This window comes from Bombina bombina, chromosome 1 (assembly GCF_027579735.1).
Source record: "Bombina bombina isolate aBomBom1 chromosome 1, aBomBom1.pri, whole genome shotgun sequence".
Lineage (NCBI taxonomy): Eukaryota > Metazoa > Chordata > Amphibia > Anura > Bombinatoridae > Bombina > Bombina bombina.
In genome coordinates this window covers 1,463,745,905-1,463,771,024 of record NC_069499.1, presented here as the reverse complement: position 1 = coordinate 1,463,771,024, position 25,120 = coordinate 1,463,745,905, and the positions used below count along the sequence as shown (strand labels likewise).

General features: G+C 40.1%; 1 protein-coding gene across 1 annotated transcript in view; it reads right to left on the bottom strand.

Moving 5' to 3' along the window:
- Window positions 1-25,120, bottom strand: part of RNF213 (ring finger protein 213) — an 881,087-nt gene that overhangs the window by 335,829 nt on the left and 520,138 nt on the right. The window contains exons 17-18 of the mRNA XM_053706514.1: window positions 7,739-8,358; window positions 6,873-7,038 (exon numbers count right to left, since the gene is read on the bottom strand). Of these exons, the coding sequence (XP_053562489.1) occupies window positions 6,873-7,038; window positions 7,739-8,358 (786 nt within the window). The remainder of the gene's footprint in view (window positions 1-6,872; window positions 7,039-7,738; window positions 8,359-25,120) is intronic.

Below are 25,120 nucleotides of genomic sequence, written 5' to 3'. Positions count from 1 at the left end.
CAACCGTGAGATTGGAGCAGAAGAAGAATGATCCTTTGCAAGGCTGAATGACGGCGCCTGAACTAGGATGTCATCCAGGTAAGGTGCCACCGCAATGCCCCTGGATCTGGCTACTGCAAGCAGCGCCCCCAGAACCTTCGTGAAGACTTTCAGGGCCGTCGCCAGACCGAAAGGAAGGGCCACAAAGTGCAAGTGTTGGTACAGAAATGCAAATCTCAGGAACCTGAAGTCCTCGTGAATTGGCACATGAAGGTAGGCGTCCTTCAAATCTACAGTTGTCATAAACTGTCCATCTTGAACTAGGGGCAGAATAGATCTGATTGTTTCCATTTTGAACGATAGAACACACATAAACTTGTTTAAACATTTTAGGTCCAGAATCGGGCGGAACGTGCCCTCCTTCTTTGGAACAGTACCCTAGACCCCTCTCTGCTAGGGGTACTGGTACGATAACCCAGAGAGTGGCGAGATCTCTCACACACTCTAGAAAGGCCTCTCTCTTCTCTGGTCTTGAAGACAGGTTTGACAGGAGGAATCTGCCCTCTGGCGGATGGGATCTGAACCCTATCCTGTAGCCCTGAGAGACAACTTCTAGAACCCAGGGGTCCTGAACGTCCTGCAACCATGCGTCTGAGAATTGAGATAATCTGCCCCCTACGTGATCCGGGGGCCGCCCCTTCATGCCGATTAAGTTTCGGCGGGCTTCTTGCTCTGCTTAGACTTGTTCCAAGAATGAGCCGATTTCCAAGGTCCCTTGAACTGGTCCGCTTTCGCGGAGGGTTGCTGGCGCTGGGCCTTGTCCACACGAAAGGGACAAAAGTAGATGCCTTGGGCTTAGTCTTCTTATCCTGCAGTAGGAAAGCTCCCTTGCCTCCCGTAACCGTGGATATGATCGAATCCAAACCTTTACCGAACAGGGTCTTTCCCTGAAAAGGCAGGGCCAACAGCCTCGACTTGGAGGTCATGTCCGCAGACCAAGATTTTAGCCACAGAGCCCTGCACGCTAAAACAGAAAAACCTGATACCTCAGGCGAATAATTTGCATATTGACATCACAAATGAAAGAATTGGCGACCTTCAATGTCTTAATCTTCTAATATATCTCGTCGATGGATGTCTCCCCTTTGACCATTTGCACAGGGATTCACACTAATATGTCGCAGCTCCGACGACCGCCGCAACAGGCTGAAAAACAAACCCCGTGTGTTGAAACATCTCTCTCAACATGTTTTCCAGCTTTTTATCCATGGGCTCCTTAAACAACGAACTATCCTCGAGGGGAATAGTCGTCCGCTTCTCGAGCGTAGAGATAACCCCATCCACCTTGGGAATGGTACCCCACAGCTCAAGCTGAGAGTCCGGAACGGAAAAGTAAATTTATGCTTACCTGATAAATTAATTTCTTCTACGATATGACGAGTCCACGGATTTCATCCTTACTTGTGGGATATTAACCTCCTGCTAACAGGAAGTGGCAAAGAGCACCACAGCAGAGCTGTATATATAGCTCCTCCCTTCCCTCCACCTCCAGTCATTCGACCGAAGTTAGGAAGAGAAAGGAAAAGCTAAAGGTGCAGAGGTGACTGAAGTTGATAAAAAATATAAAAGAAACTAAATCTGTCTTAAAAATGACAGGGTGGGCCGTGGGCTACTGAAAAATGTGGGCTACTATGAGGGCTACTGAAATCCTATTGGCAGTTTTGAACATTCAATAGGATTTCAGTAGCTCTCATCCTATTGGCTGATTTGAATTTGAAGAATCAAATCAGCCAATAAGAATGCAAGCTACGCCATTTTGAAACTGCTACCTTGCATTCAACTTCATTATACGGCGGTGACTGTATGAAGAGGCGCAGGATGGGATCAGCTTACAGGATGGCTCCGCTCCGCCGGGATGAAGATAGAAGACGTCCCCGAGATGGATAAAGGTGTCGCCGTCTGGAGAAAGACTTCTCGCTACCTGGATCAAGATGGATGTCCGGACTTCAGGAACCGTGAGTAGATATTCTGGGGTTAGTATTAATAAAAGGGCTTTGGACTTTTGTAAAAGAGCTAAATGCCCTTTTAAAGGCAATGTCCATATAAATGCCCCTTTAAGGGCAATGGGTAGCTTAGGTTTTTCTTAGTCTTAGGTTTTTTATTTTGGAGGTTGGTTGGGTGGTGGGTTTTACTGTTGGGGGGACTTTGTATTTTTTTACAGGTAAAAGAGCTTTTAACCCCTTAAGGACAAGGCCATTTTTCAATTTCTTTCCCTTAAGGACCAAGCCTATTTTTACATTTCTGCTGTGTTTGTGTTTAGCTGTAATTTTCTTCTTACTCATTTACTGTACCCACACATATTATATACAGTTTTTCTCACCATTAAATGGACTTTCTAAAATTACCATTATTTTCATCATATCTTATAAATTACTTAGTTATAGGGCAATAGATACAAGTAGCACTTTGCTATTTCCAAACCATTTTTTTCAAAATTAGCGCTAGTTACATTGGGACACGGATATCTTTCAGGAATTCCTGAATATCCCTTGACGTGTATATATTTTTTTTTTAGAAGACATCCCAAAGTATTCATCTAGGCCCATTTTGGTATATTTCATGCCACCATTTCACCGCCAAATGCGATCAAATAATTTTTTTTTTCACTTTTTCACAAATTTTTTCATAAACTTTAGGTTTCTCACTGAAATTATTTACAAACAACTTGTGCAATTATGGCATAAATGGTTGTAAATGCTTCTCTGGGATCCCCTTTGTTCAGAAATAGCAGACATATATGGCTTTGGCGTTGCTTTTTGGTAATTAGAAGGCCGCTAAATGCCACTGTGCACCACACGTGTATTATGCCCAGCAGTGAAGGGGTTAATTAGGGAGAATGTAGGGTTAATTTTAGCTTTTGTGTAGTGTAGTAGACAACCCCAAGTATTGATCTAGGCCCATCTTGGTATATTTCATGCCACCATTTCAACGCCAAATGTGATCAAATTAAAAAAAATCATTACATTTTTCACAATTTTAGGATTTTTACTGAAATTATTTACAAACAGCTTGTGCAATTATGGCACAAATGGTTGTAAATGCTTCTCTGAGATCCCCTTTGTTCAGAAATAGCAGACATATATGGCTTTGGTGTTGCTTTTTGGTAATTACAAGGCCGCTAAATGCCGTTGCGCATCACACGTGTATTATGGCTAGCAGTGAAGGGGATAATTAGGTAGCTTGTAGGGTGCTTGCAGAGTTAATTTTAGCTTTAGTGTAGAGATCAGCCTCCCACCTGAAACATCCCACCCCCTGATCCCTTCCAAACAGCTCTCTTCCCTCCCCCACCCCACAATTGTCCCCGCCATCTTAAGTACTGGCAGAAAGTCTGCCAGTACTAAAATAAAAGCTATCTTTTATTTTAAGCATATTTACATATGCTGCTGTGTAGGATCCCCCCTTAGCACTCAACCTCCCTGAGCCCCTCCCAAACAGCTCTCTAATCCTCCACCCTCTCACTATTTGGTGCCATTTTGGGTACTGGCAGCTGTCTGCCAGTACCCACTTTTCAAACTATTTTGCATTTTTTAAAATATTTTTTTATTTTTCTGTAGGGTAGCTGCCCCCCCCCCCTCAATACCCCCTCCCCCTCTCCCAGATCCCTTTTATAAATAAAAATTTTCCCCCCACCACCCGCTCCCACCACACATCACCACCCACTCCCACCACACATCACCACCCACTCCCACCACAACCGGTGTAGATCGCGGGGGCGTGCATGCGCACGCAGTCCCGCACGCACCGGGGTCTAATCCGGCGGAAGTTTCCTAGCGATGGGCCGCCCACCCTCCTCTCTGCAGCTGCTCCTACCCACCAACGATCGGCACCTCTCTGCATCGGTGTGCCAGAAGAGGTATTGCAGTGATGCCTCAATATCGAGGCATCACAGCAATGCCTTGAAAGCGGCTGGAAGCGATCAGGATTGCTTCCAGCCGCTTTAAACACCTACGTCATACAGGGTATGTCGCTGGTCTTTAAAGACCAGTTTGTGTAAGACGTACCCTGTACGACATGAGTCGTTAAGGGCTATTGGTATTTTATTGAAGGCTAGGGGGTGTTTTTATTTTGGAGGTGTTTCTATATTTTTATAGGGCTATTAGATTAGGAGTAATTGTTTTTATTTTTGATAATTTAATTTATTATTTTTTGTAAGCTTAGTGGTTTTTTTTTTTCATAATTTAGTTTTTATTATTTTTTGTAATTTTAGATTTTTTATTTTTTTTCGTAGTGTTAGGTTTTTTTAAATTTGTAATTTAGATTTTTTAATAGGTAGTATTTTTTATTTTATTGGAATAGTCATGTTAGGTTTATTTTTATTTCACAGGTAAGTTTTTATTTATTTAAATATAGTTAAAGGGACAGTCTAGTCAAAATCAAACTTTCATGATTCAGATATTCAGATAATTTTAAACAACTTTCCAATTTACTTCTATTATCTAATTTGCTCAATTCTTTAGCTATCCTTTGTTGAAGAAATAGCAATGCACATGTGTGAGCCAATCACACAAGGCCTCTAAGTGCAGCAACCAATCAGCAGCTACTGAGCATATCTAGATATGCTTTTCAGCAAGTGATATCAAGAGAATGAAGCAAATTAGATAATAAAAGTAAATTAGAAAGTTGTTTAAAATGACATGCTCTTTCTAAATCATGAAAGAAAAAAATTGTGTTTCATGTCCCTTTAAATTGTAATTTTAGTTTAAAGTTAGGGGGGTGTTAGTTTTAGGGGTTTCTATAGTTTAATTGAGCGTTTTGCGATGTGGGAGGCCGGAGGTTTAGGGGTTAATAACTTTATTATAGTGTCAGCGATGTCGGGGAGCGTCAGAATAGGGGTTAATAACGAATTAGTGTCGGCGGCAGCAGCAGATTAGGGGTTAATAGCTTCTATTAATAACTTTGATTAGGTGTCGGCGATGTCGGGGTGGCAGATTAGGGGTGTTTAGACTTGGGGTTTGTTAGGTTTAAATGTAACTTTTTTTCCCCATAGACATCAATGGGGTTGCGCAATAGCGATCGCCATTCCACCCTTCAGGTGTTAGTTTTTTTCTAACACTCTCTCCCCATTGATGTCTATTGGGGAAGCGAAAGCGTGCACGTCAAATCAGCCCTTGGCTTTTGTGCAGTATGGAGCTTAAAGGGACAGTCAAGTCCCAAAAAAAACTTTCATGTTTCAAATAGGGCATGTAATTTGAAATAACTTTCCAATTTACTTTTATCACCAATTTTGCTTTGTTCTCTTGGTATTCTTAGTTGAAAGCTACACCGTAGGAGGTTCAGATGCTAATTTCTTAGACCTTGAAGGCCGCCTCTAATCTAAATGCATTTTGATCGTTTTTCACCACTAGAGGGCATTAGTTTCATATAGATAACATTGAGCTCATGCACGTGAATTTACCATGGAGACAGCTCTGATTGGCTAAAATGCAAGTCTGTCAAACAACTGAAATAAGAGGGCAGTCTGCTGAGGCTTAGATACAAGGTAATTACAGAGGTAAAACGTGTATAATTATAACTGTGTTGCATATACAAAACTTTTAATTAAGGGATTATCTATCTTTTAAAACAACAAAAATTCTGGTGACTGTCAAAATCAAAATTTGCTGCAATTGCTTACTCGTCTTGGGCTAGTGGAAATTTCAAGCCCTGTATATATGCCAGTGAACAAGAGCTGAGACTTGGCCCGAAACATGTTTGGCTGTTTTTTCTAACCCAGTTATAGGCCTGTAACTTGTATTTGATGTTTTTCACTTGTCTGATGACGGGGGCCACTCCCTGAAAATGTTTACACTCTGGATTAAAGACACACTTTGTTTCACGGCGAGTGCTCTCTTTGGACTGCTTATTTGTATACTGTGTGGGATGCACCCCGACTTTAAAAAGTATAGTGAGTGCTGGACTTCTGCACAACTATATATATATATATATATATATATATATATATATATATATATATATACACACACACTAAATATCTAAATAGATATAGATCCGTATACAGTATCTCACTCATATATATATACTGTATATATATATATATATAAAGAGTGAGATACATGCTCAAACACTACCCCCACTCGTCATACCACGTTATTCACGGTGTACGCTCTGTGCACTAGTAAACTATTCCTCCGGAGACAAGAGATCCACTCCGATGGTGCCCAGGAAAAATTGAAGCCTCACCAACGCCTCCAAACTTGTACAGCAAAACCATAAACAATATCCTCGCACTCAAAGAAGATAATCATCCATTGAAAACAAAAAGCTTCATTATTCAATTGATAGTGGCATGATTTTAAAATTGAATAAAGAAGCTTTTTGTTTTCAACGGATGATTATCTTCTTTGAGTGCGAGGATATCGTTTATGGTTTTCTGATATATATAGATATATATATCTGTGGCTACATGCCCAGGCCACACGCACATGTGTAAATGTAATGGCACTCTGACAGGCCTGCCCAAAACTCCTTATGTGTGGGCCTGTCAGAGTGTGCAGTGGGGGCATGTTGGGTCGTGGCCCACCAGCAGGGCTGTCATGGCCCGGTACTGGGCTACAGCCAACTGTTGAGAACGCACTACTAGCATTTGGAGCACAAAGCAATGTCAAATGAACATGGACAACTGGTGCATGATTGGAGAGTTGTGCATGCATGAAAAGTTATTATTAAACGTGTGATAACTTTTGCATACTGCAAAATCCTTCTAATTAAACTTAAAATGTGCCATGGAAATAAAATTAACTTTTATAATCATTTTTTATTCAACTCTATTCTTTCTTATATGAGTTATAACAAAAAATATACATTATTTTAGAAATAAATATAAAGTCCTTTACCTTCCAGTGCTTCTTTCACCCAGTTGATAAAGTCCATGTTTACTACAATTTGACGAAGGCAATTAATGTGTTCTTCTGTTAGTTCTGACAAAATCTGTTTTGTTTTCATAAATTCTAAATTGATACAAGACAAGTTTTTCTGCTTCTGCTCATTAAAGTTATCGGCCTGCAACATAAATAAAACATAGGTGATTTAACTGTTATACCAGAATTTAAACTCCCTTAACTGAGCAAAACAGTTTCAAGTATCTTCTCCATAAATAACTAGAATTCTCTGCAGCTGTTTAACTTTCAGATGCAATACATTATTTTTGAAAGATGAATAAATCAAATGCTCTAAGAAGAGCCATTGATGGGAAACCTGTATTGTTCCAAGGAATACACTATATTATTAATCTATACACTGAGGAATGGGGAGGGAGTGCATGTAATTTTAACGGTAAAAGAGCGAATACATATTTTCTGAATGTAAAAATCAGACATTTTGTTTCTGTCTCAGAAAAAAACTTGGGGAACCTTAGTAGAAGCATCTGAAGTGCATGTGCTCCATACGCCACCAGTTGTTCACTACTAAACAAATTCTCTGTTAGAAGCTATAGCAAAATAATTATTGTATAGGCAATTAGCACATCTAGGCAGGTATCCCTGCTTGCTTTTTCCTAGAAGTAATCGGTATACATTGTTTCCAATGAACCAGAGGATTCTGGGTAAGATATGCAAATTAGATATGCAATATCTCAGGCTGAAATACTAAAGCATAGTAATAAAGAGTTTGCCATCTACTAAAATTTATATAAAGAAATTCATGTGCAACTTATATGAAGAAAACAATCTCAATTTGTGATGGTAAACAATAAATTACTTACAAACTGCAGTAGAGTTTCAAGAGTTTTGAAATCTCCATTGAGATTAAAACTTTTTTTTAAGTCCTTTATAACTTCTGCTGAATCAAATGCAACACCAAGTTGGTGATACTGCTCAATCTGCTCAACACGATTTTTAATCCACTGGCCATTATCCACTGGTCGTAAGTGGCACATGACTTTACATTCCTCATGCAATTCCTTATAGCGGTTTTTAAAATCCACCAAAATGTTGTCAACCACATCAAATGTTACTGTGCCAGATTTAATGTCCTCATAAATCTTTTTATACATTTCAAAACATGGAGTGAAAAGTTCTTCTTTCATTTCTTCCAAGGATAGTTCATTGTCTACATAATCCTCACTCTCTTCATCGTACTCCTCGTCGTCTTTCTCTGCAAGGTTCTGAGCTTTCATTTTCCAGCAGATATTGAAGATATGACTATTCCTGTAATTGTGAAGATCTTTAGCCATGCTCATTAATGAGGGGCTGAGTTTAAAGAAGGACATGTCATGATCAGGCTGAAGTTCAGATGAACCTAATATCTTTACAGACAAAAGTTCACTCAGTTGTTTTGGTTCCATCTTTTCAGAATGCTTTTTCTGAATTTTAGAGATATTTACTAAAATAAAGAGAAAAAACACACATTTAAAACTGCACCATCAGGTGCTTTACAACAGCAACTGTAAAAAAAATCCAAAATGGAGGATCATAAAAGGGACAGCACATTAAACATTAATGATTCAGAAAGAGAATGCAATTTAAAGGGACACTAAACCCAAACATTTTCTTTCATGATTCAGATAGAGAATATAGTTTTAAACAACATTCCAATTTAATTCTATTATTTAATTTTCTTCATTATTTAGCTATCCTTTGTTGAAGAAATAGCAATGTATATGGGTGAGCCAAACACAAGAGGCATCTATGGGCAGCAACCAATCAGCAGCTACTGAGCATATCTAGATATGCTTTTCAACAAAGTATAACAAGAGAATGAAGCAAATTATATAATAGAAGTAAATTATAAAGTAGTTTAAAATTACATGCTCTTTCTAAATCATGAAATCAAAAATGTGGGTTTCATGTCCCTTTAAAACAATGTTCCAAATGATTTCAAAATTGCTTTGTTCTCTTGGTATAATTTGTTAAAGAGTAAAGCTAGGTAGGCTTTATAGGTGCTAAAAGGGATACTAAACCCACATTTTTTCTTTTACGATTCAGATAGAACATGCAATTTAAGCAATTTTAAGCAACTTTTTAATTTACTCCTATTATCAATTTTTATTCGTTCTCTTGCTATCTTTATTTGAAGAGCAGGAATGTAAAGCTTAGGAGCTGGCCCATTTTTGGTTTAGCACCTAAATGTAGCCACTAATAAGCAAGCGCTATCCAGGGTCCTGAACCAAAAATGGTCCGGCTCCTAAGATTTACATTCCTGCTTTTAAAAAAAAAGATAGCAAGAAAACAAAGAAAGAGTAATAATAGGAGTAAATTAGAAAGTTGCTTAAAGTTCCATGCTCTATCTGAATCATGAAAGAAAAAACAAATTATGCTTACCAGATAATTGCATGTCCTTCTGTATAAGGAGAGTCCACAACATCATTCCTTACTGTTGGGAAATATTGAACCTGGCCACCAGGAGGAGGCAAAGACACCCCAGCCAAAGGCTTAAATACCTCTCCCACTTCCCCCATCCCCCCAGTCATTCTGCCGAGAGAACAAGGAACAGAAGAAGTAGTATCAGGGTATAAATGGTGCCAGAAGAAAAATATAATTTAGAGGGTCGCCCATCGGAGAACATGGGCGGGGGCCGTGGACTCTCCTTATACAGAAGGAAATGAAATTATTTGGTAAGCATAATTTATGTTTTCCTTCTTAATATAAGGAGAGTCTACAGAATCATTCCTTACTGTTCGGAAACTTATACCCAAGCTCTAGAATACACTGAATGATAACGGGAGGGACAAAAAAGAGAGGTGGACCCTAATCTGAGGGCACCACAGCCTGCAAAACTCTTCCCCCGAAAGCTGCTTCAGCTGAAGTAAAAAAGTAAAACTTGTAAAATTTAGAAAAAGTATGTAAGGAGGACCAGGTAGCCACCTTACAAATCTGATCCATAGAGGCCTCATTCTTAAAGGTCCAAGAGGAAGCCACTGCTCTAGTAGAAAGAGCTGTAATCCTCTGAGGAGGTTTATGACCCGCTGTCTCATAAGAGGATAACACTCCTTAACCAAAAAGATAAGGAAGCCGAAAAGACCTTCTGACCCTTACGCTTCCCGGAATAGACAGCAAACAAGGAAGAAGTTTGTCTAAAATCTTTAGTAGCCTGAAGATAGAACTTCAAGGCACGAAACACGTCCAAATTATGAAGCAAACGTTCTTTCGAAGAAGGATTGGGACACGACACGTCTGACACGACCTTAGGAAGAAAACCTAACTTGGTACGTAGGACAGCCTTATCAGAATGGAACACCAGATAAGGAGGCTCACATTGCAAGGCATTAAATTCAGATACCCTGCTTGCAGAAGCAATAGCCAGTAGAAAAAGAACCTTCCATGACAACAATTTAATGTCAATTTCATGCATAGGCTCAAACGGAGCTCATTGCAACACCTTAAGAACAAGATTTAGACTCCAAGGAGGAGTCATTGATCTGAACACAGGTCTGATCCTAATCAGAGCCTTAACAAAGGACTGTATATCTGGAAGTTTCGAGAGCCTCTTGTGCAGTAAAACAGACATGATCCTGGCAACCTTAATTTTATGCCAGGGAAATCCACGCTCTTCACACCAGAATAAGTAGGTTCTCCACACCTTATGATAGATGCGATGAGTAACCGGCTTACGAGCTTGAATGAGAGTATCAATCACTCTCTCAGAAAAACCTCACTTGGCTAGGACTAAGCAGTCAGCCTCAGAGAATCTAGATATTTATGAACAAAAGGACCTTGTTCAGGCAGATCCCTGTGACAAGGTAACCTCCACGGAGGAGATGATGACATCCCCACCAGATCTGCGAACCACGTCCTTAGCGGCCACGATGAAGCCATCAGCATCACTGATGCCTGCTCCTGCTTGATGCGGGCCACTACCCGAGGAAGGAGTGGTAACGGTGGGAAAAGGTAAATTAGACTGAACCTCCAAGGCACCGCTAATTAGCTCAGCCTGAGGATCGATGGACCTCGACCCATATCTGGGTAGTTTAGTATTGAGACGCGACGCCATGAGATCTATCTCCGGCGCCCCCCACCTGTTGCACATCTCCGCAAACACTTCGGGATGGAGAGACCATTCCCCTGGATGAAAGGATTGTCTGCTGAGAAAATCCGCTTCCCAGGTGTCCACACCCGGAATGTGGATCACTGACAGCAAACAGCTGTGGGCCTCCGCCCACTCCAAAATCCGAGATACTTTCCTCATTGCTAGGGAACTTCTCTTTCCACCCTGATGGTTGACATAAGCCACCAAGGTTATATTGTCTGATTGGAATCTGATAAACTAGGACGAACCCAGAAGAGGCCAAGCTTTCAGAGCATTGTAGATTGCCCGAAGTTCCAGAATGTTGATCGTGAGGGAGCATTCCTCCTGAGTCCACAGGCCCTGTGCCATCTTGGCACCCCAAACAGCTCCCCATCCTGATAGGCTTGCGTCCATAGTCACAATCTCCCAGGATGGTGTTAAGAAGGATGTCCCTCGGGACAGATGATCTGGACAGAGCCACCAAGAGAGCGATTCTCTTGACTGGTTGACCAGAGAGATCTGTTGAGACAGATCCGAATGATTGCCGTTCCACTGCCTCAGCATGCACAGTCTGAGACGGAACCTGGCAAAGGGAGACCAATCACCTCCATACACTGAGCCACAGAGGGCCTTAAGGAGGTCCTGAGGGCAAGACATGCTGAAGCAAGCGTGCAACGTCTCTGGTCTGTTAGAAATATCCTCATGGATATGGAGTCTAATATAGTGCCCAGGAATTCTACCCTGGTGCTTGGAATAAGAGAACTCTTTTCTAAATTTTTCTTCCATCCATGAGATCGAAGAAGAAAGAGAAGAGACTCCGAATGGTCATCTGCCAGACAAAAAGATGGAGCTTGTACCAGAATATCGTCTAAATAGGGAGCTACTGCTATACCCCAGGTTCTGGCAACGGCTAGAAGAGCCCGAAGAACCTTCGTAAAAATTCTTAGGGCAGTAGCTAGACCTAATTGAAGTGCAATAAACTGGAAGTGCTGGTCCAGTAACGCAAACCTTTGGAACTGAAAGTGATTCTTGTGGATTGGAACATGAAGGTACGCATCCTTCAGATCTACAGTGGTCATGAACCGTCCTTCCTGAACTATAAGAAAAGAATGGACCATCTTGAACGAGGGGACATTTAGAAATTTGTTTAAGCACTTTAGGTCCAGAATCGGGCGAAAAAGTAAATTTATGCTTACCTGATAAAATTAATTTCTTTTACGATATGACGAGTCCACAGATTTCATCCTTACTTGTGGGATATTAACCTCCTGCTAACCGGAAGTGGCAAAGAGCACCACAGCAGAGCTGTATATATAGCCCCTCCCTTCCCCTCCACCTCCAGTCATTCGGCCGAAGGTTATAGGAAGAGAAAAGGAAAGGCTAAAAAGGTGCAGAGGTGACTGAAGTTTAAAAAAAATAAAAATAATCTGTCTTAAAATAACAGGGTGGGCCGTAGACTCGTCATATCGTAAAAGAAATTAATTCATCAGGTAAGCATAAATTTACTTTTCTTTTACAAAGATATGACGAGTCCACGGATTTCATCCTTACTTGTGGGAAACCAATAATACCAAAGCAATAGGACACGGATGAAAGGGAGAGACAAGACAGGAACCTAAACGGAAGGCACCACTGCTTGAAGAACCTTCCTCCCAAAAATAGCCTCAGAAGAAGCAAAAGTGTCAAATTTGGAAAATTTGGAAAAAGTGTGAAGGGACGAGCAAGTCGCAGCCTTACAAATCTGTTCAACAGATGCATCGTTTTTAAAAGCCCATGTGGAAGCCACAGCCCTAGTAGAATGAGCCGTAATTCTTTCAGGAGGCTGCTGTCCAGCAGTCTCATATGCCAGACGGATGATACTTCTCAGCCAAAAAAGAAAGAGAGGTAGCCGTAGCTTTCTGACCCCTACGCTTTCCAGAATAAACAATGAATAATGAAGATGATTGACGAAAAACATAATTTATGTAAGAACTTACCTGATAAATTCATTTCTTTCATATTAGCAAGAGTCCATGAGCTAGTGACGTATGGGATATACATTCCTACCAGGAGGGGCAAAGTTTCCCAAACCTCAAAATGCCTATAAATACACCCCTCACCACACCCACAAATCAGTTTAACGAATAGCCAAGAAGTGGGGTGATAAGAAAAAAGTGCGAAAGCATAAAAAATAAGGAATTGGAATAATTGTGCTTTATACAAAAAAATCATAACCACCACAAAAAAAAGGGTGGGCCTCATGGACTCTTGCTAATATGAAAGAAATGAATTTATCAGGTTTTCTTTCATGTAATTAGCAAGAGTCCATGAGCTAGTGACGTATGGGATAATGAATACCCAAGATGTGGATCTTCCACGCAAGAGTCACTAGAGAGGGAGGGATAAAATAAAGACAGCCAATTCCGCTGAAAAATAATCCACACCCAAAACAAAGTTTAAATCTTATAATGAAAAAAACTGAAAATATAAGCAGAAGAATCAAACTGAAACAGCTGCCTGAAGTACTTTTCTACCAAAGACTGCTTCTGAGGAAGAAAACACATAAAAATGGTAGAATTTAGTAAAAGTATGCAAAGAAGACCAAGTTGCTGCTTTGCAAATCTGATCAACCGAAGCTTCATTCCCAAAATGCCCAGGAAGTAGAGACTGACCTAGTTGAATGAGCTGTAATCCTTTGAGGCGGAGTTCTACCTGACTCAACATAAACATGATGAATCAAAGACTTTAACCACGATGCCAAAGAAATGGCAGAAGCCTTCTGACCTTTCCTTGAACCAGAAAAGATAACAAATAGACTAGAAGTCTTCCGGAAATCTTAGTAGCTTCAACATAATATTTCAAAGCTCTAACTACATCCAAAGAATGCAACGATCTTTCCTTAGAGATCTTAGGATTAGGACACAATGAAGGAACTACAATTCTCTACTAATGTTGTTAGAATTCACAACCTTAGGTAAAAATTTAAATGAAGTTCGCAAAACCGCCTTATCCTGATGAAAAATCAGAAAAGGAGACTCACAAGAAAGAGCAGATAATTCAGAAACTCTTCTAGCAGAAGAGATGGCCAAAAGAAACAAAACTTTCCAAGAAAGTAATTAAATATCCAGCGAATGCATAGGTTCAAACGGAGGAGCTTGAAGAGCCCCTAGAACCAAATTCAAACTCCAAGGAGGAGAAATTGACTTAATAACAGGTTTTATACGAACCAAAGCTTGTACAAAACAATAAATATCAGGAAGACTAGCAATCTTTCTGTGAAAAAGAACAGAAAGAGCAGAGATTTGTCCTTTCAAGGAACTTACAGACAAACCTTTATCCAAACCATCCTGAAGAAACTGTAAAATACTAGGAATTCTAAAAGAATGCCAAGAAAAATGATGAGAAAAACACCTAGAAATGGAAGTCTTCCAGACTCGATAATATATCATCCTAGATACAGATTGACGAGCCTGTAACATAGTATTAATTACGGAGTCAGAGAAACCTCTATGACTGGGAATCAAGCGTTCAATCTCCATACCTTCAAATTTAAGGATTTGAGATCCTGATGGAAAAAAGGACCTTACGATAGAAGGTCTGGTCTTAACGGAAGAGTCCACGGTTGGCAAGTAGCCATCCGGACAAGATCCGCATACCAAAACCTGTGAGGCCATGCTGGAGCCACCAGCAGAATAAACAAACGCTCCTTTAGAATCTTGGAAATCACTCTTGGAAGAAGAACTAGAGGCGGAAAGATATAAGCAGGATGATACTTCCAAGGAAGTGACAATGCATCCACTGCTTCCGCCTGAGGATCACTGGATCTGGACAGATACCTGGGAAGCTTCTAGTTTAGATGAGAAGCCATCAGATCTATTTCTGGAAGTCCCCATATTTGAACAACCTGAAGAAATACCTCTGGGTGAAGAGACCATTCGCCCGGATGTAGCGTTTGGCGACTGAGATAATCCGCTTCCCAATTGTCTATACCTGGGATATGAACCGCAGAAATTAGACAGGAGCTGGATTCCGCCCATACAAGTATTCGAGAGACTTCTTTCATAGCCAGGGGACTGTGAGTCCCTCCTTGATGATTGACATATGCCACGGTTGTGACATTGTCCGTCTGGAAACAAATGAACGACTCTCTCTTTAGAAGAGGCCACGACAGAAGAGCTCTGAAAATTGCACGGAGTTCCAAAATGTTGATTGGTAATCTTGCCTCCTGAGATTCCCAAACCCCTTGTGCTGTCAGAAACCCCCATACAGCTCCCCAACCTGTCAGACTTGCATCTGTTGAGATCACAGTCTAGGTTGGAAGAACAAAAGAAGCCCCCTGAACTAAACGATGGTGGTCTGTCCACTACGTCAGAGAGTGTCGAACAATCGGTTTTAAAGATATTAATTGAGATATCTTTGTATAATCCCTGCACCACTGGTTCAGCATACAGAGCTGAAGAGGTCGCATGTGAAAGCAAGCAAAGGGGATCGCGTCCAATGCAGCAGTCATAAGACCTAGAATTTCCATGCATAAGGCTACCGAAGGGAAAGATTGAGACTGAAGGTTTCGACAAGCTGAAACCAATTTCAGAAGTCTCTTGTCCGTCAGAGACAGAGTCATGGACACTGAATCTATCTGGAAACCTAAAAAGGTTACCCTTGTCTGAGGAATCAACAAACTTTTTGGTAAATTGATCCTCCAACCATGTTCTTGAAGAAACAACACTCATAAAAGACTGGAAAGGTTCTTTCTATTGAAAAATGAGCAAAGGGAATTGAATCCAATGCTGTGGCCATAAGACCTAAAACTTCTATGCATATATAGCAACTGAAGGAGACTAAAGGTACCGACAGACGGAACCCAATAAAATTATCCCTTGTCTGATAGAGACAAAGACAGTGACACAAACTATCTGGAAACCTAAAAAAGGTGACCCTTGTGTGAGGAATCAAGAGCTTTTGAAAAAAAAGATCCTCTAACTATGTCCTGAAGAGCAAGTGAATCATATGAGATTCCGCATCCTCAGAAAATAATCTGAATGAAAACAGAAAAATGAAAATATGCATTTATTGTATCTAATGAAAACAAATAATGCTATCAATGACCATAAAAAGGCAAAATAGTTTGAATAAAACTCCAAAACCCGGTTCCTAAAAAAGGAACTGGAAGAAATACCCCAGAAGATTCCAGGTCTGAGCAGCGCTTGAACCCCATGGGTGCCTAGCCATGCTTCAACAGTACCCAAAATATATAGGACAGAAACACACTTAAAGAAAGTGTTAGCCTTACTGGAATAAAATCAAAGAAATTTGGACAAAATAGAACCAAATAAATTTCAAAGAAGTCTTAACCTGCCCCTTACCAGCCAAGCTGGAATACGGCACGTACATCGCAATATTAGGGAGCTGATTTCGAACTCCAATTATAAACATGTTACTTGGGAAAGAACTCAGGAATTCGTTCCTTAATAAGAACAACCAAACTAGTATAAGCTTAAAGTTTTAGTCTTAGAACTCAATCTTGAAGCCCAGAGTAACAGTTAAGAATTGAATCCAATTATAAAACAAATAATTGATTATCTTAGAACAAAAGAAATATGGATTTTTTTTTTTATTTTATTTTTTTTTTAAAAATCACAAAATTCTTGTAGCTAAAATAGCTAAAGACATAGATTAACCCTCATTTGCGAAAATATTCAATAAAATGAAGACACAAATGAAATTATTAGCATGATAGTCCAGTTAAAAGGACCAGTCAAAACAGTGGACTTGCATAATCAATAAATGCAAAACAACAAGACAAATGCAACAGCACCTAGTCTAGTAAATGTTGTCCCTTTAACAATGCTAAAATAAATCATAATCTGATACTTGATCTTAAAGTAAACAGAAAAAATGAAGCAATTGCAATATCCAAATAAATCACAGGACCAAGAAAAGTACCTGAAACTAAATAATTTTTCATAAATAAGATACAACTATCTAAAGGAAAATAAATACTATTTTAATATTTAATAATTTTTTTATTGAGGTTAAAATAGCAGGTTTACAACAGTCTCATCAAAAGGTAAAACTACACAAGATACTTTCTACTGACATGACATGACACTTAAACACCTCATTTTTTGAGTCTAATAGATTCGCAAAGTCCTCAGATTAACAGGTCCAGTCGAGGGACCAGAAGTTAAACAAGCATTTGAGGACATGTTGACATAGATAACAGTACAAATCACAGTTTCAGCATATATGGAATGACACAAATTATGAAATGGACAAACAATATTCAAATAATACAGACTTCAGTTTCTATTCTAAATCTATTATCTGATAACACTGAACTTGTATTAAAACGTGTGGATGATCAGGACTATTATCTTAAATAAACTGCAGAGAAGCAGGAAATTATAACAAAGTTTAATTACCCGTTTTGAAACCCCGAGAGCCGTTCTATGAAAATACAGGAGAAACTAAGTCATGGCTCTACGGGTTGGACAGAGACTACCTAACTCTGTCAAAAGATATGCGGGGAAGAAAGAAATCATCCCTAACGCACAGAGGTGGTGGGGGGCGGAGGGTAGGCCGCAAATAGCATACCGTTCTATTGTTATTGTACATATCTAACAACTGTAATATTCATCTTAAGTAGCTGCTTCAAACCTATGTGAAAGCTATGTTGTGTATAATGTGCTCAAACTACGCTGGAAAACATAGATAATTAGTGAGGCAACTTAACAACAGTTAAAGCAGAGTATAGGGAAGCAGTTAACGGAGATTCACAGTTCTGAGAGGTGGGAGCTGAATGCATTAAGCTTACGTGCTATTTACAACTATTGGTAAGAAATCCCAGTTAGGACTACTCACAGAGGAGAACAGGGCCCTGTGAAACAGTACCAAGTCTTAATGAATGCTGGGAGAACTGGATACATATTATTAGAGTCCTTAATCATAAACACAAAATCAACACAGTCAAAACAAAACTACCAAACCCAAGAACCGTTTCTGTAAGAACTTCATTTAACCTGTACACAGAGGAGACATCAGGGGGGTCTTAGTCCTCATCTAACTGTCACTACGGTGCCACATCTTAAGGGAAATTAGGTGAAATCAGGCATATTTGTATATATAATCGCATGCTAACAAATTAAACTGATTGTGTGCAGTAGTTATGGGTTAAAGGGCCCCCTCTACTCACTACATCACTATAGTGTTAATAGCTAGCGCTGCATTCAGTTAAGAGAACCAAAAAGACCCTACTATAAAATGCTAAGGCCTATGGCTTGTTCTCGCTGGAATCTCATATCAGGTTCATAAGGTGTCATCTGACCCTTTCAGGTGCTGCAGCCCCTAAATTGCATAACTGATAGCTTGAAAATATATAAGTATTCAAAAGGTACATGCTGAATATATAACCCACTGCAGAAGTTCCCAGATAAACAGACTCTAGCATATATTGCCTGTTAATGAGACAGTACCCCAAAAGATATGTGTTAGTCTGGTCTCTGAGAAGTATACATAAAAAACAGCAAGAAATATAATACATATGGCAAAAGGTAGCTCTCCCTTGTGTTACCATAGGTTGTCAAGCAGGGGACATAACATAGAAAATAGGGAATAGTTCTTTTACATGAGTCCATGAGTATTGTCTGCAGAAGCAACCCTAGTTGGGTTAGTAGATATATATATCAGAGAGGGTCAGGAGGCGAATATCTTGGGTCCCAGGATTAAGTCCTCAACCATTGAAACATATATCTTGAGTCCGTGAAGGAAGCCAGAGAGCAGGTTCGTATGTCAGGCCCAGGGCCTTCATAGTGAGCCGCAACAAGTGTTAATAAAAACAAGTGGTAATTCAGGGGTATAGCAGTATAAACTTAGAAGGGATATCATGCCCACAGCAGAACCATAGACACCAGCATATCCTCAAGGACACAGTCCCTCCTTTAACCTATGCCAGTTCGAGGGCCTTGGGAGACATGACACCTTAACAATAGCCCAAACAACAGCACAGCAGAGTGGCAGCACTGTAGTTCTGGAGGATGGAGAGAAAGAGCCCACCAGCTGCGATAGCTTGCCTCTGGAGCCACCACCGTCCGCGCAGGCTTAGCCACAGGTTCTTCTCTGGACAATTCAGGGGCCGCAGCAGTGGCTCCTCTCTGAGCCGCTACCTCCTCTGACAGAAGACAGCAAGATGGAATCTCCTGGATAACACCCACGTGTATGTCGGGTGCCACCACCGCAGGTTTGTAGGTCTCAGCAGTATCTTCCTCCGCATCCCGGCGGGCAACGGCTAGAACAAGTTGGTCCATCCTGCTCAGAAGTTTGTAGTTGTATTGCTCAAACAGGGCTAGAATAGCTTTGCAGGCTTCCGCCATGATCCTGTCACTTCGCAGCTAGGCTGCAACAAACTTCTCTGGCCGCAATCTGCTATAGCGCTCCCGGGTCCTCCCCAAATCTCAGTAACTTCTATTTTTAGTAAAGAGCCAGGAAGCAGAATAAAGAGGAACTTTGTTATGTAAGCTAGTGTCCGGAGTGTGCTCTGTCCCTCTAAGCCTATGTAATTAGTGTAGCTCTCACCTCCGGTTCCGATACAGGCCGCAGCCGCGGTCTTTCCTAAATAGGCTCTGGAAGTGCCTGCACCAGATATCTTCAGTTTGGCTCTGGAGCATAGGACAGGCCAGATATCGATTAAGCCTGTGTCCTGCTATGGTCAGCTGGTAAATGTTGCTGCTTGCTGGCAATAATATTAGGTTTAAAAGGGTTTTATTTGTTTTTTATGTAGGAGCTCTAACCAGGCACAGCTTCTCTCTATGACGGCTAGCTCCGCCCCCCCAAATAAATACTATTTTGCTATAAAAACAATAGCATAATTAGTAGAAGTAGAGATAGCCTCAATAAATTGGAGAACCCTCCAAATTGAATTTAACTGCTGGCAAAGAATATAGTTTAAAACCTTTGAAGAAGGAATAAAAGAAAATTCTCAGCCTATTCCATTCCCTAGTATGGGGAATTGGAAAGAAAACCTCTGAAAACACAGAAAAATAAAATAGGCAGAAATAGTGTCAGCTAGTCTTAAAGAACTAGTTACTTTAATATCCAAAATAATCAACACCTTTTCAACAAAGAACAAATGTACTTTAATAATAGAAAAATAATAAAAAAGTAGATTTGTTAGTGTCAATATCTGATGAAGAAAATTTCTGAAAGAGAAAAAACATCATCAGAGAAGGATAAATCAGTATGTTGTTGGTCATTTGAAACTTCAATAATTAAAAAAAGAAGTGAAAAAGACCTAAAAATTTTATTAGAAGGCACGAAGTCAGACAAAGCCTTTAAAATAGAATCAGAAAAAAATTTCTTATAAATCTTCTAAATATTTCTTGTACATAAGATGTAAGAATGGAAATATATAAAGCATCAATACTAATGGATTCTGCATGTAAAAGTATATCATAATAACTTATTACAAACCATAGCTAAAGATAAACATTTATAACATTTAAAATAAATGAACTTAGCTTTGGTAGAACTGAAACTCAGTTAAGCGTTTTTCCAGAAGTGGCTTCTGATTCAGGGTCAATCTGAGACATCTTGCAATATGTAATAGAAAAAACAACATATAAAGCAAAATTGATCAAATTCCTTAAATGACAGTTTCAGGAATGGGAAAAAAATGCCAATGAACAAGCTTCTAGCAACCAGAAGCAATAAATAATAAGACTTAAATATTGTGGAGACAACAATGACGCTCGAATTTTTTAGCGCCAAAAAAGCCGCCCACATTATTTGGCGCCTAAATGCTTTTGGCGCCAAAAATGGCGCCACATCCGGTAACGCCGACATTTTTTGGCGCAAAAACGTCTGTTTGCCTGTAAGTAAAACTTTAAGGCACGGACCACGTCCAAGTTATGTAACAGACGCTCCTTCTTAGAAGAAGGATTAGGACACAAGGAAGGAACAACAATTTCCTGATTAATATTCTTATTCGAAACAACCTAAGGAAGAAAACCAGGTTTGGTACGTAAAACCACCTTATCAGAATGAAAAATGAGATAAGGCGAATCACACTGTAATGCTGAAAGCTCAGAAACTCTTCAAGCAGAAGAAATAGCAACCAGAAACAGAACTTTCCAAGATAACAGTTTAATATCTATGGAATGCATAGGTTCAAACGGAACCCCTTGAAGAACTCGAAGAACTAAATTCAAACTCCAGGGAGGAGTAATAGGTCTAAATACAGGCTTAATTCTAGATAGAGCCTGACAAAAAGACTGAACATCTGGTACATTTGATAAACGTTTTTGAAACAGAATTGACAAAGCTGAAATGTGTCCCTTTAAGGAACTTGCTGATAACCCTTTCTCCAATCCTTCTTGGAGAAAAGACAGAATCCTAGGAATCCTAACCTTACTCCATGAGTAACCCTTGGATTCACACCAATAAAGATATTTGCGCCATATCTTATGATAGATTTTTCTAGTGACAGGCTTTCTAGCCTGTATCAAAGTATTGATAACTGAATCAGAGAATCCTCGCTTCGATAAAATCAAGCGTTCAATCTCCACGCAGTCAGCTGCAGAGAAATTAGATTTGGATGTTGGAAAGGCCCTTGAATGAGAAGGTCCTGTCTCAATGGAAGTTTCTACGGTGGCAGAGAGGACATGTCCACTAGATCCGCATACCAAGTCCTGCGTGGCCACGCAGGCGCTATCAGGATCAGGATCACTGAAGCTCTCTCCTGTTTGATTCGAGCAATCACGCATGGGAGGAGAGGAAACGGCGGAAACACATAAGCTAGGCTGAACAACCAAGGCACTGCCAAGGAATCTATCAGTTTGGCCTGAGGATCCCTTGACCGGGATGCGTATCTTGGAAGCTTGGCATTCTGTCGATGAAAGCGAGCAAACGGAACGATGTCCATTGCCGCTACCATTAATCCAATTACCTCCATACACTGAGCCACTGATGGTCGAGGAATGGACTGAAGTGCTCGGCAAGTATTTAGAATCTTTGATTTTCTGACCTCCGTCAGAAATATTTTCATGGCTACCGAGTCTATCAGAGTTCCCAAGAAAGGAACCCTTGTCTGTGGGACAAGTGAACTCTTCTCTATGTTCACCTTCCAGCCATGAGTTCTCAGAAAAGACAACACTGTGTCCGTGTGAGATTTTGTCAGATGATATGTTGACGCCTGTATCAGAATATCGTCCAGATAAGGCACCACCGCTATCCCTCGCGGTCTGAGAACCGTCAAAAGAGACCCTAGAACCTTTGTAAAGATTCTGGGTGCTGTGGCCAACCCGAAAGGAAGAGCCACGAACTGATAATGTTTGTCCAAGAAGGCAAACCTTAGAAACCGATGATGATCTTTGTGGATTGGAATATGAAGGTAAGCATCCTTCAAATCCACGGTAGTCATATATTGACCCTCCTGGATCATTGGTAAAATTGTTCGAATTGTCTCCATCAACTCTTAGAAAATTGTTTAGACACTTGAGGTCTAAAATGGGTCTGAACGTTCCCTCTTTTTTGGGAACCACAAATAGGTTTGAGTAAAACCCCTGTCCCTGTTCCAATTTTGGAACTGGACAAATTACTCCCTAGTAGAAAGGTCTTTTACACAGCGTAAGAACGCCTCTCTTTTTATCTGGTTTGCAGATAATTTTGAAAGATGAAATCTCCCTCTTGGGAGAAAATCCTTGAATTCCAATTGATAACCGTGGGTCACTATTTCTAGTGCCCAGTAATCCTGAACATCTCTTGCCCAAGCCTGAGCAAAGAAAGAAAGTCTGCCCCTACTAGATCCGGTCACGGATCGGGGGCCACCCCTTCATGCTGTCTTAGGACCAGCAGTGGGCTTTTGGATTGTTTACCCTTATTCCAGTTCTGATTGGGTCTCCAGACTGACTTAGATTGGGTAAAATTCCCTTCCTGCTTTGTGGAAGAAGAAGAAGCGGGGGTCCTCCTTTAAAGTTCCGAAAGGAACGAAAATTATTCTGTTTATGGCCTTTACCTCCTGTAATATCAGAAATGATTTCCTTCAATTCTGGCCCGAAAAGGGTCTTACCTTTAAAGGGAATAGCTTAAAGCTTATGTTTTGATGACACATCAGCAGACCAAGATTTGAGCCACAATGCTCTACGTGCTAAAATAGCAAATCCTGCATTTTTTGCCGCTAATTTAGCAATTTGAAAAGCGGCATCAGTAATAAAAGAATTAGCTAGCTTGAGAGCCATAATTCTATCTAAGATGTCATCACATGGAGTTTTAACCTTAAGAGACTCTTCTAGAGCCTCAAACCAAAAATCTGCTGCAGTAGTTACTGAAACAATGCAAGCCGTAGGTTGTAAAAGAAACCCCTCATTAATAAATAATTTCTTTAGTAGGCCCTCTAATTTCTTATCCATAGGGTCCTTGAAAGCACAATTATCCTCAATGGGTAGAGTAGTACGCTTAGCTAGGGTAGATATAGCTCCCTCTACCTTAGGGACCGTTTGCCATGAGTCCCGAATGGTATCTGATATGGGAAACATTTTCTTAAAATTAGGAGGGGGAGAAAACGGTATACCTGGTCTATCCCATTCCTTTCTAATAATTTCCGAAATTCTCTTAGGAACTGGAAAAACATCAGTGTAAGTAGGTACTTCCAAATATTTATCCATTTTACACAATTTCTCTGGAGGAATCACAATAGGATCACAATCATCCAGAGTCGCTAAAACCTCCCTAAGTAACAGACAGTAATTCCCTGATCCCCAACTCAGAGCACTGTGAGGAAACATCGGAAATAGCTAATAAAGCATCAGAGGATTCAGTATTTACATTAATACCTGACCTACTGCGTTTACCCTGCAACACTGGTAATTTAGACAATACCTCTGTAAGGGTAGTTGACATAACTGCAGCCATCTCCTGCAGAGTGTAACATATTTCAGCCTAATGTCACTATCCCTTTAAGACTTCCTTCTCTGACTGCTGCATTTGAGCAGTATTCACATTCAGCTTGCTTGCCTGCCTGATTAATCATTCATGCACATGTTTACCTCAGCCTCTTTTTAAGCCTTCTCAGGTCTAATGTGCTTTTGCATTAACATTGAAGTTGTGATCCTGAACAACAGAGGTCTGTGACTGTTTCCTGCATGAACTTAGCAACTATTCCAAGATACAGCATTTTCTATTACTTATGCAAAATATCATCAAACCGCAAGTATCAAAAATATCTCCATTCTGTTTCCTGGACACAGCTACTTAATCTCTGAACTTTATTATAAATCAACTATGCTTTTGCTTACCATCACTCTCTAATTACAACAGCATCTTACTCAGAACTTTATAACTATTTCTCTGCTACAAGTTGTCATTGCTGAAATATCCTGCTGCTATTCAGAACTCTGCATCTTTATGTTCAGTTAAAAGCTTTCATGTGATTCTTCAATATATGCACAAAACAGTAATTAATGCCTAAGACTTGCAACCTGTTTATCACCTGTGCTGGTGTGCTAATTACTGACATACAGCTCTTTATAATATTATGTACTGTGAACCTGCAACAAACCAAGTTTGCATTTATAAGCTCAAACAATGCCTAAACTTTCAGCTTGTCTAACTACCTGTGCAGCTGTGCTTAACTCTGACATACAGCTTTATATAATATTATGTACTGTGAACCTGCAACAAACCTAGTTTGCATCTAAGTGTCAATCTTTTACCAGTTTACTCTGAAACCTGAACATTCCACATTGCTATATTTTTCTCTCATTGAATCCTGCAGCTACTTCTATTAACTAACTATAAGTCACAGTGAAGTCAGAATATATTGTATACAAATGTTGCACTCTCCATTTATTCTACAATAACTTCTAGTAACTATGAATCACAGAATATCATCTATCCACGTCCAGGATACTCTTCCCCGGGTCAGGGGTCGGTGTCTTCAAACCCCTACCACTGCCCCGAGGGTCTGTGTCCTGAGCGCATGTACACCGGATCATGACACAGAGTAAAGGAATTAGACGCACTAGAAGTACTTGGCGTTGCTTGTATGGGCGTTAAAGGTTGTGACACTTGGGGAGAATTGGATGGCATATCCTGATTCTCTTCAGACTGAGAATCATCCTTAGGCACACTTTCTTTATTTAAAATATGCTTTTTACATTGTAAGGCTCTT